Source organism: Coregonus lavaretus (assembly GCF_964263955.1).
Source record: "Coregonus lavaretus genome assembly, chromosome: 31".
NCBI lineage: Eukaryota > Metazoa > Chordata > Actinopteri > Salmoniformes > Salmonidae > Coregonus > Coregonus lavaretus.
Window position 1 is genome coordinate 33027226 of NC_140018.1, and position 18130 is coordinate 33045355.

General features: G+C 46.3%; 1 protein-coding gene across 1 annotated transcript; it reads left to right on the forward strand.

The window, feature by feature from the left end:
- Nucleotides 1–13153: 13153 nt before the first annotated feature.
- On the forward strand, nt 13154–16582 carry LOC311107162 (axin interactor, dorsalization-associated protein-like; the record flags this gene model as incomplete). Its single annotated transcript, XM_084149656.1, has 7 exons — nt 13154–13311; nt 14678–14841; nt 14938–15051; nt 15598–15720; nt 15878–16000; nt 16156–16273; nt 16474–16582. The coding sequence occupies exons 4-7, from the start codon at nt 15633–15635 to the stop codon at nt 16580–16582; spliced, it is 438 nt and encodes a 145-aa protein (XP_084005782.1). The 5' UTR covers nt 13154–13311; nt 14678–14841; nt 14938–15051; nt 15598–15632.
- Nucleotides 16583–18130: the final 1548 nt, after the last annotated feature.

The following is an 18130-nucleotide window of genomic DNA, read 5'->3' on the forward strand; positions in this document are numbered from 1 at the left end:
CACATAATTAAATATTAACTTATACTTACACTCCCTGCCCATATATCTGTCTGTCTGCCTGAGAGTTTATAGTAGACATATATAGTCTCTCCTTTTTTAAATGACAGAAACCGACAGTCTGGTCCGGTGAAATCGCTGAAAGCTTTCCCCCTTCACAGGAGCACTGTGGAGAGAAATGTTTCAAAGATCAGTTGTTGTGGAGATGTAACCCCTACCAAAGATTCCGGCCCATGACCCAGCCACTGACCTGGGCGTCCACGCTACGTGCCCCATGCACAATCAGGGCGTGAATAGAATAGACATCTCTAAAGTTATCTACTTCTCTTTTTACAGAGCCAGAGTATCAAAAAGGAAAGCATCAAGGGTAAATAGAATATTGTTTTTAACTTGATAAGGTAGATGCAAAAAGAAAAGAACTTGCAAGCAGAGGGGTTAATGACATGACAGTCTTTTATGTCAACAATAGCTAGCTATATAGCTAACCATGCCTATACACCATCTTGCAATTTGCTTCCTAAGCCAACACAGAAGTATGATATCTTTATGGTCCGTTTAGTAAGTAAGTTAGCTAGTTGATTACAATCAAGCTAACACATCTATATTGTGTGTATGGTAGGCTAATGTAGCTAGCTAGCTAACTAAGAAGACTGCCAGATCAACTGGCAAGTTATGTTATGTAGCTAGTTAGCTACTCCAAACTTGTGAACATTGACTATGAGCCCTTGTGTGGCTTTGGTTTCAACAAAATATGTAGGCCGAAAACTTGTTTACATGGTGCAAGCTACTAATGATTAGTTACCGGAGTGTAACTCCAGTTCTATGAGTGGAGCGGAGCCCCATAGGGGAGCTCTGCTCCTATTGGTTTACCCACTGCCCTAAGGCAGCATCAGCCTGAGACAAAATTATGCACACACCTGCAGCCAGTAGGAGTACAGGTGTCCCTATAAGAGGGGATGCCTTCCCTCAATCAGCCTCCCGAGATATTTATCTTCAGCGAGACTAGAGAGGGTCGGCAGGACCTTAAGTCCTATGGGGCTCCACTCCACTCATAGAACTGGAGTTACACTCCGGTAACTAATCGTTCTATATCGTGGAGCTCCGCCCCATAGGGGAGCTCTGCTCCTATTGGTTTAAGGCGGAGCGTAGCGCTCCAAAATGTACTCCCTGCCGAGCCCAACACTTCCCATCAAAATGAAAAGGTCAGGCCTAGCAATGGCTGCTACCAATTCCCGCAGTACTGTAACCACTGTCACCCTACAAGTGTCACAATATACTGCGTCATCGGTTAAAAACCCGCCCCACCTAGTCCAATGGCAACACCATTGACTAGTGGGCAGATCACCATAATACCGGCCATACTAATCTGTACTAGCAGATAGATGGTACCTCAATATCCTGTTACAATACTACCGACCACTAATGGAATGACACAAAGTGTCACTCTACATTGTGTACACGGTAGGCCGCCTCACTCAATCAATGGAACCCCAGAGATTAGTGGGCAGATCCCAGAACATGATTCATACTAATCTGAACAAGCAGATAGATTTGACGTCACATTCCGTCAAATTGTCATGACCGGTCTAATAGTATCGTAATCCAGGTTACTACTATTATCCCTCATCATCCCGCCTCACTCCAGTGAATCACTGGTGGGCAGATCAATACATGCCCTCTACTGTACTGAACCTGTCAGTCAGGAGTCATGCCAAAAATATGTCCTTCTATCGGAAGCGGACCTGATAGAGACCCTGTCTCCACAGTCCTGCATTCCTCTCCTCCTAGCTCAAAGTCTCCCTTCAGCCACGCTGAGTACAGACTGAGCCAAAGAGTTAGAAGACATCCAAGAGATAGAAACGGATAAATGGAGACGGTGTTGACCATGACGCCGCTCTACGTATATCCTCTACCCCTGTTCCTCTGAAAAGGGCAGTAGAAGCTGCTACTCCACGAGTGGAGTGAGCTCTGATACCCTGAGGCAATTGTCGCCCCGCTGCCTCATAAGCTGTCTCAATGCTCTCACAGTGCCAATGAGACAGATGCTGTTTCGAAAGTGGTCTACCTAGTGCAGCCGCACCATGACACACAAACAGCTGAGGCGATGACCTAATCGCTGCTGTGCGCTCAACGTAACACGCCAAGGCGCGTACTGGGCACAGGCGATGGAGCCTTTATTCACTCCTCTCTCTATGAGGAGGAGGAGAAAAAGCCCACAGCTCCACGGTCTGTGATCTATATGAACTCCTAATAACCTTCGGCACAAATGCCGGATTAGGACGTAACACCGCTCTGCTCAGATCGCCATTAATGGCCAGGCAGTCGGGTCTCGTCGAAAGAGCACACAAATCACTAACACGCTTAGCCGTAGTCAAAGCGAGCAACAGCGCTGTCTTAAAAGACAGCATCTTGAGGGGTATTTGATTCAATGGCTCGAACGGCGACTTACATAGCGCTTCGAGTACCAAAGCCAAATCCCACTGAGGATGCGTGGCTCTAGGTGTTGGCCTAAGCCGCCACGTTCCTAATAGGAAACGTTTCACTAGAGGGTGGCTAAAGACATTGTCTCTGCCAAACCCCTCATGACAAGCTGAAATCGCCGCTGCAAACACCTTAATGGTGGCGGGCAATCGCTGCTTGTCAAACATAAGCTGTAGGAAAGAGAGAATACTCTCAACCTGACAGCTCATGGGGTCTACACCTTGTGTGACACACCATTGTGAAAACACGTTCCATCTACTGGCATACATCTTAGAAGTGGAACTGGCACATGAACCCTGTATGGTCCTAATCACCGCATCAGATAACCCACGGCGCTCTAGCCTGTCCCTATCAGCAGCCAGGCCTTCAGTAGTTGGCCGATTATGGGCAACTGCCCTATCGTGCCCCCCGCCTGAGACAAAGCGTCCCGTCGATGTGGAATTGGCCAAGGTGGCGCAATCAACATCTGACTCATCTCCGCAAACCAAGGAGCCCCTGGGTGATCGGGGGCTACCAGTATCACTGACTTCCCTCCTGATCTCACCCTGGCTAACAGTGGGAGAATGCAGGACAGCGGAGGGAATGCATACAGAAGAACTCTCGGCCACGGGTGATGCGCAAAGTGGCGGTTCCTAGTGGCGGTTCTTCCTGTTCCCTTAGAGAGAACCATAGGGGACATTGCGCGTTCACACGTGACGCGAATAGATCCACCTCGGCTCTCCCGAACTGTTCCCAAATTTGGAGAACAATGTCCGGATGCAGACACCACTCGTCGTCTCGAGGACCCCCTCTTGACATGAGGTCTGCTCCTACGTTCAAGTAGCCCGGAATGTGTGCTGCTCTCAACGAGCGAAGGTGCTCGTGAGCCCACAGCCACAATTCCTCTGCCGCCCGATGGAGAGCAGGAGACCTGACTCCTCCTTGGCGATTTATGTGGGTTACTGTGGTCCGGTTGTCTGACCAGACCAGCACATCGCGACCCCGAAGGGTAGACGCGAAGTGGGTCAAAACCAGTCGAACCGTTTCCAACTCCAAGAGGTTGATGTGGCGACTCGAAGGAGGCCACACACCTCCTATCGCTTGGGTCTGACATGTCCCTCCCCATCCCGTCAGAGACGCATCTGTGAACACTGGGATGTAAGAGGACACTTTGCCTATCGGGACTCCGTGCGTGAGAACGCGCGTGTTTCTCCAATAGTTCAGATCTGCACTGAGCGAGAGGGGAACCAACACCAACCGATGACGTTGACGCAAAGGGTCTAGTCTCAGTTGGGCGAACCATCGCTGCATCCTGCGCATGTGCAAGAGTCCCAGCGGAACCACAGTGTCGGCTGACGACATGAGACCCAAGAGTGACATGATCGACAGCGCCGTCACCGTGTGATTCGGACGACACTTCCTCAGGGCTAGCAACAAGGCTACCCTTCGGGAGTCCGAAATTCGAGCCCTCATCATTACAGTGTCTAGCTGTATCCCCAGGTAGACAATCTGATGACTGGGCCAGGGCGTGCTCTTTTTCCAATTCACAGCGAACCCCAGACGTGTGAGATGAATCACTGTCTGTGTTGTGTGAGTGATCGCCAGCTCTGCTGACGGGGCGAGAACCAGTAGGTCGTCTAGGTAGGCTAGTACCCGTATTCCCTGACGACGCAACGGTTCCAATGCCGCCTCCACACACTTGGAAAACGTGCGAGGTGCCAGGGCGTACCCGAATGGCATCCTTGTGTATTCGTACGCCACCCCTTGAAAGGCGAATCGCAGAAACTTCCTGTGACGCGGCTGTACCGGCACATGAAAGTACGCGTCCTTTAGGTCTATGCTCGTACAAAAGTCTCCTTTCTGGACACATTCCAGCAGACGTTTTGTCGTTAGCATTCGAAAGGGCCGTTTGGTTACGCTCTCGTTGAGAATGCGTAAATCCAATATTGGCCTCATTCCCCCTGTCTTTTTTGGCACTAGGAAGTAGGGCGAATATAGCCCCTTGTTCCTTTGCTCCTGGGGAACCACTGTGACCGCCTCCTTCGCCAAAAGTTCCGTAATCTCTGAAACCAGAGCGGCCACTTTTTCGGGCGTTTTCATCACCGTCTCCACCACTCCCCTGAATGGGGGTGGGGTCCGATGGAATTGGAGAGCATAACCCTTCTGCAACGTCTGTTGTAGCCAGCGTGAGAGGGTGCAGCTTCGCTGCCACTGCAATACAGAGAAAGCGGCCGAGCACGAAGCTGTGGTACATTCAGTAGGAAGGACCTGTATTCCTCTATGGCCCTTGTCGCCGCTGTTCCCCAACACTGAGGTGGTGGAACAGCCCAAGGCGGGCCTCCCATGAAAGGGAGAGGAAGCATTAGTGCGTTCTGAACCAGAAGGGGGGGCAGAGACGTCAGTTAAACCCGTAACCGTCGTATTCCTGCCCTCCGTGAACGCAGCGCGGGTCTGAATTGCACTGACCGAGGCCACAGCCTGCGACAGGGCACCATCCTCAGCAAGCGATTGCGTCATTGTAGGTGACTGCAATTCGCTATTAGAGTCCCTCACTACAATACTCCTAGGAGTCTGTAATATGAGGTCCCTATGAGGTAACACAAGGCGGCGCCTTGATACCTTCTTAACCTTCACCTTCTGTGTGTGTTCAACTCTGCACCTCTGGTGGGTTGAGTCACGCTCAGTGTGGTGAGTATTAGCGCGTTCAAAGGGAAGTGGGGGCGCCGATACACTGGGCACCTTCGTGACCGTGGTAATCGGGCCCTCCGTGAACGCAGCATGGGTCTGAATCGCACTAACCGAGACCTTGGTCTGCGATAGTGCGCCATCCCCAAATAGCGGCTGCGTCATCATGTCTCCTGACTGAGACTGCAGCCTGCTATGAGAGACACTCACTACAGTACTCCTTGGAGTCTGTAATGTGAGGTCTCTTTGAGGTAAACCAAGACGGCGTCTTGATATATTTCCTCCTTTCACCTCCTGTGTGCGTTCAGCTCTGCACCTCTGGTGGGCTGAACTACACTCAGTGTCTTGAGTATTAGCGCGTTCAGAAAGAAGTGGGGGCGCCGATGCACTTGGCACCATCGTGACCGTGGTAATCGGGCCCTCCGTGAACGCCGCATGGGTCTGAATCGCACTAACAGAGACCTTAGTCTGTGATAGTGCGCCATCCCCAAATAGCGACCACGTCATCATGTCAGAGTCTGACAAAGACTGCCGTCTGCTATGTGAAGCACTTCTTATACCTGAAGTGTTATGTGAACCTACTCTGAATGCCTGTTCAGCAGCGCACCCTTGGTGGGCTGAACGGCGCTTAGAGTGGTAAGGGAGAGAGGGTGAGATTTGAACGCTCTCGGACGTATTATGGAAAAGGGGCTCTTTTTTGACAAAGTCAGGTGGAGCCAACTCTTTATTCAACACATCAACAAAAGCATTTACATCATCACCCATCCCTTCAACCGAAGGGTGGGGGGGAACAGTGGTCACGTTCAAGGATGACGTGTCCTCCATTCGCTCCCCCGCGTCCCGTCATGTGCGCCTCCTCTTGTGGCCTCCCTTAGGGGCCCAGGTCGGCGCTCTCACCACCTCCCTCGCCGGCTGCAATGGGGCCACCGTGGCTGCTGGGGGGGCTGGGCCCGCTCTCCTGCCTCCTGCGGCCGCCGACTGGCGCCGGATACGCCGCCTCGCTGTAGATCCTTGTCTACTCTGGGGGGCGGAAGTGGATGGTTTACGAGACGGTGCAGGGCCTAACCTCCCTGCCAGTGGCAGGTATCTTCTTTTCCTCGTCCAGCTTGGAAAACCTCTCAGTCGCCTCTTTGACGGCGACTCCAAAGAGCCCGTCGTCAGAGAGGGGAGCGTTCGACCGGGACGTTCTGTCTGCTTCCTTCATGGTTGTCAGTGACAACCAGAGGTGTCGCTCCGCGACCACCGAGGTGGCCATGGACCTCCCCGAGCAGACGGCCGATGCCTGTGTTAGGTGTAGGATGGCGCCAGAAATTCTAGACGCCTCCTCCACCTCCTCTGGCTCCAGCACTGTCTTACCCGTGGTTAAACGGGACAGAGCGGCTGCCAAGAGGGCAATGTTGTTAGCTGCTGCTACAGCTTGGGCTCCCAAATTGAAGGACTTCTCTAACAGCTGTGCTGTGAGACGGTCCTTCTGAGATGGCAACGTGGCTTTCCTGGAAGAGGGCCAGGGACTCGAACCCGGTACGAGATACGCCGCCATGGCGCTCTCTAACCTGGGGATTCCCTTAGCTTGGCCCTGGAACCTTCCCTCCACTCTAGTGAATGGGAGGTACGTTTTAGCCGGCGAACGCGCCGCTAAAGGTGCCTCCCATGAGCCCTCGACGTATTTTGCCAATGAAGGCATGGCAGGAGCTAATGGCTCTGCCGCTCTTCTTGGCCTGGAATAGGGGCCGCCCTCCATTAAGTCAACCTCCGGTGCGAAGGGAATAGGGGGCAGCGGTATTTCCAGCCGTCTAGCAGCTCTCTCAATGAGACCCGGAAAGTCCGTTCTCAGAGACGCTGCGGTGAAGGACAGGGCTTCTGATTTCTCAGAGCCCGTGTCGTCATCACCATAGGAACTACAAGCCCTCTCGCTAACCAAAGGAAAGGGAGGCTTGAATGTATGAGGGACGGGGTCTGACTGTTCCATAGGAATGTCATCCCCTGAGTCTGCGCTGTCGGATGACGCCTCTGAAGCAGAGGCTATATCGACAACACGTCCTCTAGGGGGATATCCTCCCTAAAAAACGCCCAATGCTGCTTCCTCTCCTTTGTAGAAAGGAGGGCGCAGGAGGCGCAGTTAGGGGGACTGCAGATGCCCTCTTTGGCATGCTGGGACCCTAGACACACGAAACATAAGTCGTGGGAGTCGCCGGCCTCCATGGAGGAGCATCTGCATTGAGCTCTGAAAATAGCTTTTGGGGGTGGAAAATCTCCTGGTGTGCTCATTTTAGGACGACGTCGATGACTGGAAATTCGACGGCGTTCTCGTCCTGAGTCTTCTCTTCGTCTCTTCTTGGCTTCTTCAGTCTAGTCCAGTCACTGAAGATCAAGGGAGGCTGATTGAGGGGAGGCATCCCCTCTTATAGGGACACCTGTACTCCTATTGGCTGCAGGTGTGTGCATAATTTTGTCTCAGGCTGATGCTGCCTTAGGGCAGTGGGTAAACCAATAGGAGCAGAGCTCCCCTATGGGGCGGAGCTCCACGATATAGAACGTTAGTTAGTACTGAAACACATAGTTGAGCTAACGTTAGCATACGTTGCTCTACATCCAGAATTGGGCGACTAGCCAGGCAGTAGCCAACACAGGCAGAGGCTTCGCTTCGGCTACAACCAAGCAAGCTTAGGTTATTATTTATTGGTATTTACTACTAACGACAGTTAGGTTAGCCGAGTTCATCCCTTTGAAATGGCAACCGGTCAATGATAACGCCTGTCAAACTAGCTAGGGATGAGGTGGGGGTTAGTGAATTGAACGATGGAAGCATCCTGAAAATACGCGTGAGTTTAGCGCCAAGTACTTACTACTGCATTCTTCGTCTGCACATCTTTTGAAGTCGGAGAATCTCCTTTCGACTGCGGCTTTGGGTATGAAATTATGAATACATAAAATTAAAATGTATAACGTTACATAAGAAACATGTACAGCCATGTTGGGCTGGCTGGCTCTGCTCGAGCATGAGCAGATGAAGCCGACAAGTCAGAGAATCCAAGGCTGGAGCAATTCGAAGGATGTGTTGATCGTGGAGGCAAATATGAAAATCTGGGCAGACAATGTCAAAACTAAAAAATAAAATATGATTATTGCATCACAATATACGTTCTGATTCGGGTTTATCACGTATTTGTTGGATAGAACTAAAATATTCCACAAGTTTACTGACAAGTGAGCGCAATTTCCCACTCGATTTCTCCATTCAATTTGCCTATCTGACTCCCGCAGATTTATTATGATACCTCAAAAGTATTGTAGATAATTTTTCAGGCACTGGGTACCAAAACAAACTTTGGGGGATTTATTATTCTCCTAATTGATGGGATGACTAACTTAGAAAGAATGCATTCTAGACTGGGCTGATGTAGGTTGTGTCACCTGGCAAGCTGTGATTGATGTGAAGAGCTGTTTTAGGGGGTAAAATGAGATAAGGATTTTTGTCTCCAAATACTAGACTATACTGGTTCTTTGTGATCTGTGAACCTTCCTTGGACGTAGGAATGGTGTCTAGGGGAGCTGGCTCTTCTCACTATGACAGGTTGTTATGATAAACGTATGCCTGGAAACAGGGATGCGCTAAGAGGCGGGGAACAGCCAGTGCGCCAACGCATTGGCTGAGTAAGTCTAAACCACGCTCAAGTCTCTACTCTGATTGGCCAGCAGAGAGGTGGGAACTCTCTCTCTGTCAGAGTATTTGAAGAACAATCTAAAACAATGGATTAGTTCTCTGTCTGCCCTGCGAGGTTTTTCAGTGAGCCCGTATACGAACCAACATACTTATCATCCATACATTTTGCATATAATAAATTTAGCTTGGATTGAAGATCTCTTGATTCTTATTTCAATACCAGATTTGAATTACGCAATTTCTAACAAAACTAAGCAAATACAGAGAGGATATGATTCTCACAGTCTCAGGGTAGGCTATCGTCCCTCAACTACATTTATATTAACCTTTAAAAGTAAAAGTCAGAATTGATCAAATAAATGGTAATATAAATGCCTAGTTGAGGGACGACGCTAAGGGTTGGCTATCCTTGTTTTATTTTGTTTCCAAAATAGTAGCCACTCTACTATCAAGGTCCAGGGAAGCCCGGTAGTGAACATATTTGGGAGGACCATCAATGATGGTAATGATCCAAGTCACATGCCATTGCAAATGAAATGACAAAAAAGCATTTCAACTAATTACAGGCCAATACCAAAGACATTAACCTCTTTCTGCCTATTCTTACAACCCATAAAAGTGATGTTGGCAAACTGTGCTGGTCCATTCCATATTCAGGGTCAATATCTCCCCAAGTATTGCCTTTATTGTTTAAAATTATCTACATCCCTGCCACCCCATACAATTTATGTTTCAGATTTGGTGGTTCAACAGCCTTATTTTTATTCATCTGTTTTGTCAAATTATTCTGATCTATGCATTTATCAGTAAGGTCGACTCCACAGTTAACTCTTATCACCATAGACAACAGGGTCACTATCAGTACAGTCAACTCCTACTATAGCACTAGGTCCACCCTTTACCAGTCCTTCCACCAACACCAGACCTCTGCGACCAACTCCCTTCCCTAATTTATTCTATTCTATTTTATTCCATTATATTGTTGTTAAATCATTATTATGACCTAGCGGTCAAACAGGGAAATGGTTCCAATTGTTTTTCCACCGTTCATTTTTCCTATAGGGAATTTTAGAAACACTTAAAATAAGGGCTGTGTTTCGTGTAGGCTTACCCTGGCATGACGTTTTGATAACCATTTAAATCGCTCTTGGACAAGGTGACTTTTATCAATATATTCGGCTCTATTTACTCTCAGATTCGAAAAATGCTAATTAGCATCAAAGTAGACATGCAAGACTACAAATCCCTGCAAGCCAAAGTCAGGGCTATCCAGAGCGTATCATATGCAGCAGCTGGTAAAAGGGTTGAGGGTTTGAATGGTGCACTTGAAGTCCACTAACTGTAAGTCGCTCTGGATAAGAGCGTCTGCTAAATGACAAAAATCTAAATGTAAAATGGAAAGGCCTTCACTGCAGGCTGCAGGGGTTGCCTTTCACCAGCAGGATCCTGACATTTAAAAGGTTAAGAAGGTGGATTGTGGCCTTTATAGCTATGGTGATAAATGGCACTGCCAAGGTGGAGAGAAGGTCCAGGAAGATAGAAATCATTGTGGAAGCGGCGGAGAGGTTCCTGGGGCTGAAAGATTTCTCGACGAAGGAGTTACATGGAATATTGTCACAAGCCGTACCACCGTCTCAGGCCCTAAAGCCTGAGAAGGGAGATATGGAGAATTGAAAGAAGGAAGAAATAGGAGTTTGTTTTGTCAATGTACTATTTTTATTTGGGTGGATTAAGTTAGTTTCCCTATCACGTATGGATTTTATTTTTACCTTGTTTTGGTTTCAACCCATCCAGTTGGTGGCGGCAATACACCTTTTTGGGTTGTAGTCCACCATAACGCCCACAGAAGAAGAAGAATACAGTGTATTGCAGGCATTTTTTATTTTTATTTTTTTAGTCATTTAGCAGACGCTCTTACCCAGAGCGACTTACAGGAGCAATTAGGGTTAAGTGCCTTGCTCAAGGGCATGTCGACAGATTTTTCACTTAGTCGGCTCGGGGATTAGAACCAGCGACCTTTCGGTTACTGGCACAACACTCTTAACCACTAAGCTACCTGCCGCCCTATTTGACCTTAGACCATGTTTTGAACCCCACATTTAATGCAAATACCACTTAAATAGGAACAAATATGAATCATTTTTAATGTTTAGACAATTATTTTTGTCATGAATAAATACAGTTTAATTATACTTTTCTACTATTACGTGGGCGACCTTTATTTTGAAAAACTCAGAAATTCCGTGACCCGGAATTATTTTATTTTGTGTCGCTGACGAGGCGTTGTGTCGCTGACGAGGCGTTGGTAGCATGCATAGTCTCCTGAGTGGCGCAGTGGTCTAAGGCACTGCATCGCAGTGTTAACTGTGCCACTAGAGATCCTGGTTCGAATCCAGGCTCTGTCGCACAATTGGCCCAGCGTCGTCCAGGGTAGGGGAGGGAATGGCCGGCAGGGATGTAGCGCAGTTGATAGAGCATGGCGTTTGCAACGAAGGGTTGTGGGTTTGATTCCCACGGGGGGCCAGTATAAAAAAAAAAAAAAAGGATGTATTCACTAACTGTAAGTCGCTCTGGATAAGAGCGTCTGCTAAATGACTAAAATGTAAATGCATGGGGTTTGGAGCAAATTCACACCTTTTGCTAAACTACCTACATTATATTTTGCTAAAAATATAACAAATATATATATATATATATATATATATACAGTGGGGGAAAAAAGCATTTAGTCAGCCACCAATTGTGCAAGTTCTCCCACTTAAAAAGATGAGAGAGGCCTGTAATTTTCATCATAGGTACACGTCAACTATGACAGACAAAAAGAGGGGAAAAAATCCAGAAAATCACATTGTAGGATTTTTTATGAATTTATTTGCAAATTATGGTGGAAAATAAGTATTTGGTCAATAACAAAAGTTTCTCAATACTTTGTTATATACCCTTTGTTGGCAATGACACAGGTCAAACGTTTTCTGTAAGTCTTCACAAGGTTTTTACACACTGTTGCTGGTATTTTGGCCCATTCCTCCATGCATATCTCCTCTAGAGCAGTGATGTTTTGGGGCTGTCGCTGGGCAACACGGACTTTCAACTCCCTCCAAAGATTTTCTATGGGGTTGAGATCTGGAGACAGGCTAGGCCACTCCAGGACCTTGAAATGCTTCTTACGAAGCCACTCCTTTGTTGCCCGGGCGGTGTGTTTGGGATCATTGTCATGCTGAAAGACCCAGCCACGTTTCATCTTCAATGCCCTTGCTGATGGAAGGAGGTTTTCACTCAAAATCTCACGATACATGGCCCCATTCATTCTTTCCTTTACACGGATCAGTCGTCCTGGTCCCTTTGCAGAAAAACAGCCCCAAAGCATGATGTTTCCACCCCCATGCTTCACAGTAGGTATGGTGTTCTTTGGATGCAACTCAGCATTCTTTGTCCTCCAAACACGACGACTTGAGTTTTTACCGAAAAGTTATATTTTGGTTTCATCTGACCATATGACATTCTCCCAATCCTCTTCTGGATCATCCAAATGCACTCTAGCAAACTTCAGACGGGCCTGGACATGTACTGTCTTAAGCAGGGGGACACGTCTCGCACTGCAGGATTTGAGTCCCTGGCGGCATAGTGTGTTACTGATGGTAGGCTTTGTTACTTTGGTCCCAGCTCTCTGCAGGTCATTCACTAGGTCCCCCCATGTGGTTCTGGGATTTTTGCTCACCGTTCTTGTGATCATTTTGACCCCACGGGGTGAGATCTTGCGTGGAGCCCCAGATCGAGGGAGATTATCAGTGGTCTTGTATGTCTTCCATTTCCTAATAATTGCTCCCACAGTTGATTTCTTCAAACCAAGCTGCTTACCTATTGCAGATTCAGTCTTCCCAGCCTGGTGCAGGTCTACAATTTTGTTTCTGGTGTCCTTTGACAGCTCTTTGGTCTTGGCCATAGTGGAGTTTGGAGTGTGACTGTTTGAGGTTGTGGACAGGTGTCTTTTATACTGATAACAAGTTCAAACAGGTGCCATTAATACAGGTAACGAGTGGAGGACAGAGGAGCCTCTTAAAGAAGAAGTTACAGGTCTGTGAGAGCCAGAAATCTTGCTTGTTTGTAGGTGACCAAATACTTATTTTCCACCATAATATGCAAATAAATTCATAAAAAATCCTACAATGTGATTTTCTCATTAGTTGACGTGTTTCTCATAGTTGACGTGTACCTATGATGAAAATTACAGGCCTCTCTCATCTTTTTAAGTGGGAGAACTTGCACAATTGGTGGCTGACTAAATACTTTTTTCCCCCACTGTATATATATATATAGTGGCCTTCACATGATTGTTTACGAAAATAGGTCGAACCTCAAATGGTGAGTCATGGATGATCTGGAGTCGGAACTCAGGGTACCTGGAGAAGAACTGGGCGAAAATGAGTCTTCAGATGATGATGAATCAATCAACAGAAAACAAATCAAGAAGCCAAACCTACCCCTGGCGCCTCCTATATTTAAAGGTAATTGATAAAATACAGTGTGTAGACGAATATGTGAACCCTCGAGTAAGCTAAACCAGCTAGTTCAAGGTCCTGCCTACCGATTGGTGCTACATACACTATGTATACACAAAAGTATGTGGACACCCCTTCAAATTATTGGATTCGGCTATTTCAGCCACACCCGTTGCTTACAGGTGTATAAAATCGAGTACACAGCCATGCAATCTCCATACACAAACATTGGCAGTAGAATGGCCTTACTGAAGAGCTCAGTGACATTCAACGTGGCACGGTCATAGGATGCCACCCTTTCCAACAAGTCAGTTCGTCAGGTTTCTGCCCTGCTAGGGCTGCCTCAGTTAACTTAAAGTGCTGTTGTTGTGAAGTGGAAACGTCTAGGAGCAACAACGGCTCAGCCGCGAAGTGCGAAGTGGGGTAGGCCACACAAGCTCACAGAGGACCGCCGAGTGCTGAAGCACATAGCTTGTAAAAATCATCAATCCTAGGTCGCAACACTCACTACCGAGTTCCAAACTGCCTCTAAAAGCAATGTCAGCACAATAACTGTTAGTCGGGCCGAGCAGCCGCACACAAGCCTAAGATCCCCATGCGCAATGCCAAGCGTCGACTGGAGTGGTGTAAAGATCGCCGCCATTGGACTCTGGAGCAGTGGAAACGCGTTGTCACATGTCACCATCTGGCAGTCTGACGGAAGAATCTGGGTTTGGTGGATGCAAGGAGAACGCTGCCTGCCCGAATGCATTGCACCAACTGTAAAGTTAGGTGGTGGAGGAATAATAGTCTGGGGCTGTTTTTCATGGTTTGGGCTAGGACCCTTAGTTCCAGTGAAGGGAAATCTTAACGCTACAGCTTACATTGACATTCTAGACAATTCTGTGCTTCCAACTTTGTGGCAACAGTTTGGGGAAGGCCCTTTCCTGTTTCAGCATGACAATGCCCCCGTGCACAAAGCGAGGTCCATACAGAAATGTGGAAGAACTTGACTGGCTAGCTCAGAGCCCTGACCTCAACCCCATCAAACACCTTTAGGATGAATTGGAATGACGACTGCCAGCCAGGACTAATCGTCCAACATCAGTGCCCAACCTCACTTAAGCTCTTGTGGCTGAATGGAAGCAAGTCCCCGCAGCAATGTTCCAACATCTAGTGGAAAGCCTTCCCAGAAGAGTGGAGGCTGTTATAGCAGCAAAGGGTGTACAACTCCATATTAATGCCAATGATTTTGGAATTAGATGTTTGACGAGCAGGTGTCCACATACCTTTGGTCACGTAGTGTATGTCAGTGTCTGATTATCGTTTTCATCTTTACATAAGATGCTCTCTTTAGTCTTATTAATCAGTAGCTATGTCTGTTTCATTACAGAGACACCCCGTGAGACTGGCTTTCACAAGACCACAAGGAACTGCCTCCAACACATCAGGGAGGTCTTGCTGCACCATAGATGGCAGGATGCCGCAGAGTACATGGCCAGTTACTCACAGACACTGGAGGATACCACTGCAAACATGCCACAACTCTACGCTGAGGTAGGTCTATCTTTGGACTGACTGAACACTCACAAAGTGTAGCTAAGAAGTACTGTATAGATGCTAAGTTTGATTTCTTCAAACTTTGTCTTTCAGATAATTTGGAGGATAGGCACAGAGATACTACACCACCATCCCGAATCGAAGCTGGAAGACTACAACAGCTTCTATGAGCGAGTGAAACACTCAGGAGTAAAGCATTACCTGAAGGTATGTTCCTTAATTGACCTCTTGATCTCTAAACGATCAGCCCTACTAAAGGACCCTAAGTCAATAGGTTTTGTTGTAGCATGAATATGATTGCCTACTAATAGACAGTTTGTTATTATCAATAACCCTATACTACTACTACTACTAGATAACTTTAGTTGTTGAATCTACTTTACAATGTCTTCTTTTTTTTTCTACAAGCGTTCACCAAAATGGGTATGTCATCTTAGCCTTACCTGTTAGTCAGTCTACAACTTCTTCTGCTGCCTATTATTGTATAAGTAAAATAATGCTGACAGTAATGACTTGAAAAAGGATCTGCAAGTATAAACACTGGTTACGTCCCAAATTACACCCTATTCCCTATATAGTGCAATACGGCCCCTATGGTCCCTAGTCAAAAGTAGTGCACTATATAGGGAATAGGGTTACATTTCGGACGCCAACATTATATTGATTTCAGCTGCATTAGTTCTGGGAAAGTGGGAATGTTTTATGCAATTATTGTATTTCTTTAGAAAGTTACAGCTTCCATGTCTCCAACAGGTACATTGTTGCCACGGTTACCCTCAGAGCCCGGGATGTCGCTGCACACGATAAAGATTGACAAGATTGGGCTGAAAGATGCAGGGCAATGCATTGATCCCTACATGACAGTTAGTGTGAAAGGTACTGTATGTAGGCAATATTGTTTAAAATGCTGAGATGAGTTGCTTACCTTCACATCTGAAATGGTAAGGTCTGAAACAGTGATAATCTAGACATTTTTTATATATTTTTCCTGCAGAACAGCCCAAGTGAATCTGAACGTTTTGTTTCCCAACAGATGTGAATGGCATTGATTTGAACCCGGTGCAAGACACACCTGTGGCTACCCGAAAGGAGGACACATACATTCACTTCAGCGTAGACATCGAGATCCAGAGACATATCGAGAGACTACCAAAAGGTAGTCAAACTTTCTATTTCTACTGAATTAGTAGTGGGGCCTCTATTTAGCTAGTATCATGTAATATTAAGCTACTACAGTGTCCGTTTATGTTCAAATCCTTGCAGAGGGATTGGGCGGACAATTGTTAATCCTGAATTTTGTTCATGTTCCAGGGGTAGCTATTTTCTTTGAGTTCAAGCACTATAAACCCAAGAAGGGGTTTACCAGCACAAAATGTTTTGCCTTCATGGAAATGGATGAGATCAAACCTGGTCCCATTGTGATCGAGTTGTGAGTGACACGTTGAATTTTCCAGATTAACTTTCTTTAAATGTACTCTCTATTTTATTTAAAGATGAAAATAAATCTAATTTGATAACTATTTCTTTGGAGAATCTCAGATTTGAGTGTTATTTTTTGTTGTTGTTGGTCAGTCTGCCCTTTGAATATACAGTTTGAAATAATCACTTATTTATGCTATCGGATGTCAGGTACAAGAAGCCCACTGACTTCAAGAGGAAGAAGCTCCAGCTCCTGACAAAGAAGCCACTCTATCTCCACCTCCACCAGACTAATAAGATTAATAACCGAGGTCACTGAATGGAGCACATCAAGAAAGCAGAAGCACCACAGAATTCCACTGTAGTCATCAGACATCCAACAAAGTTGGTGTACCTACTGCGTATCCGCCTCCACTCACATCAGCAATACTAAACCCAGCAGGCCCAAAGGCCACACCCTCAACTCTGTCATAGGATGGCCCTGGATGACACATATTAACTACAGCGGTGACAACACCCTACTGTATAATGCTGCGTTCGTAACCAGGTGGGAGGTGGGAATTTACCAGTTGTGAAGTCGTAAATACCAGTTGGATGCATTCACGTGCTTTGAACTTGTTGAGAAAGGCTGATTTGTCTAATGGCCAACAAGCTTCCTAAGCCATAAACTAAAAGCTATCATGCTGGTAAACAAATGAGTGTTAAAAAACCATATTAATAGATTACTTTTTATAAATAAAGTTTTGTTGTTGAATTTAACTGCCGAAAAGGCTGTTATCCAGGTCATTTCCTTAATAGGTGAAGTCAGAGATCAGCATGTGGGAGAAGTGGGAGCTCAGGATGATATATACGAGTTTCTCACTAGTAATTTCCAGTTGGAGGGCCGTTCAAATTGATTTTTCCCAGTCTTATATGGTAAATTCCCACTTGGTTACGAACGCTGCATTTGACCCCTCTGATGCCAATTAGCGATAACTTTTTTTCTCCTCTCTGCATGACGTTCAATGGAAAATAAGAGTTGAGTTAACAATTGGCACTGTATGTCAAGCAACCAGCAGAAAAACAACCAGCCTCGTCTTTAGTCTTCCTCTGTCTTTCCGTTTGGGGACAAAAGAGGAACAACATGGTCATAGGTGGTCAAGCGGTGTATTGATGATGTCATATCCTGGTGCCAATTTCAAATGGGCACAATGAGATATTTTGACACAACTGCCACAGAGTGAAAACATAACTGCCCTGTTCATTTACTTAAAAATGCACCCTTATCACTTATCTGGCATTATTTAATAGGTAAAAGCAATATATTGGGATATTTGCTTTAATCTATCCTATCACAGATCTGTGATTACTTCAAGGATGGGCGGAAGTAAGGATGCATTTTATTACCATTAAAAAAGGATTCTGAGATGCTATGATGTCATCCTGTTGTAAAGGGATTTGAAAAAGGATGCTGCATGTAACTGAAGTTGATTTCTACCTTTGTTTTGAATGCTGTTCCCATCAATGCCACAATGGCTAACCACTATTAAAACATTGTCTACATTTTTATTAATATTTTGATATTTTTTTTGTAATGGCACTAACTGAATATACTTATGGTGCTTTCAAGACAACTGGGAACTCTGAAAAGAACGAGGTAAAATCATGACGTCAGTGATCTTCAAGTCGGAGCTCTAGAAAGAGTTGTATGACCGTTCAAAAAGATATCCCAGTTGGGAGTTCCCAGTTGTCTTTCCAAGTTCCCAGTTGTTTTGAATGTGGCATTTAGACACTAATCAGTGCATATTATTGTGTGTGCTGTCTGACAAGGTTGACGATTGTCAATACAGTGTTGTGCTTTGGGTGACAGGTTGTGAGAAAATGAACA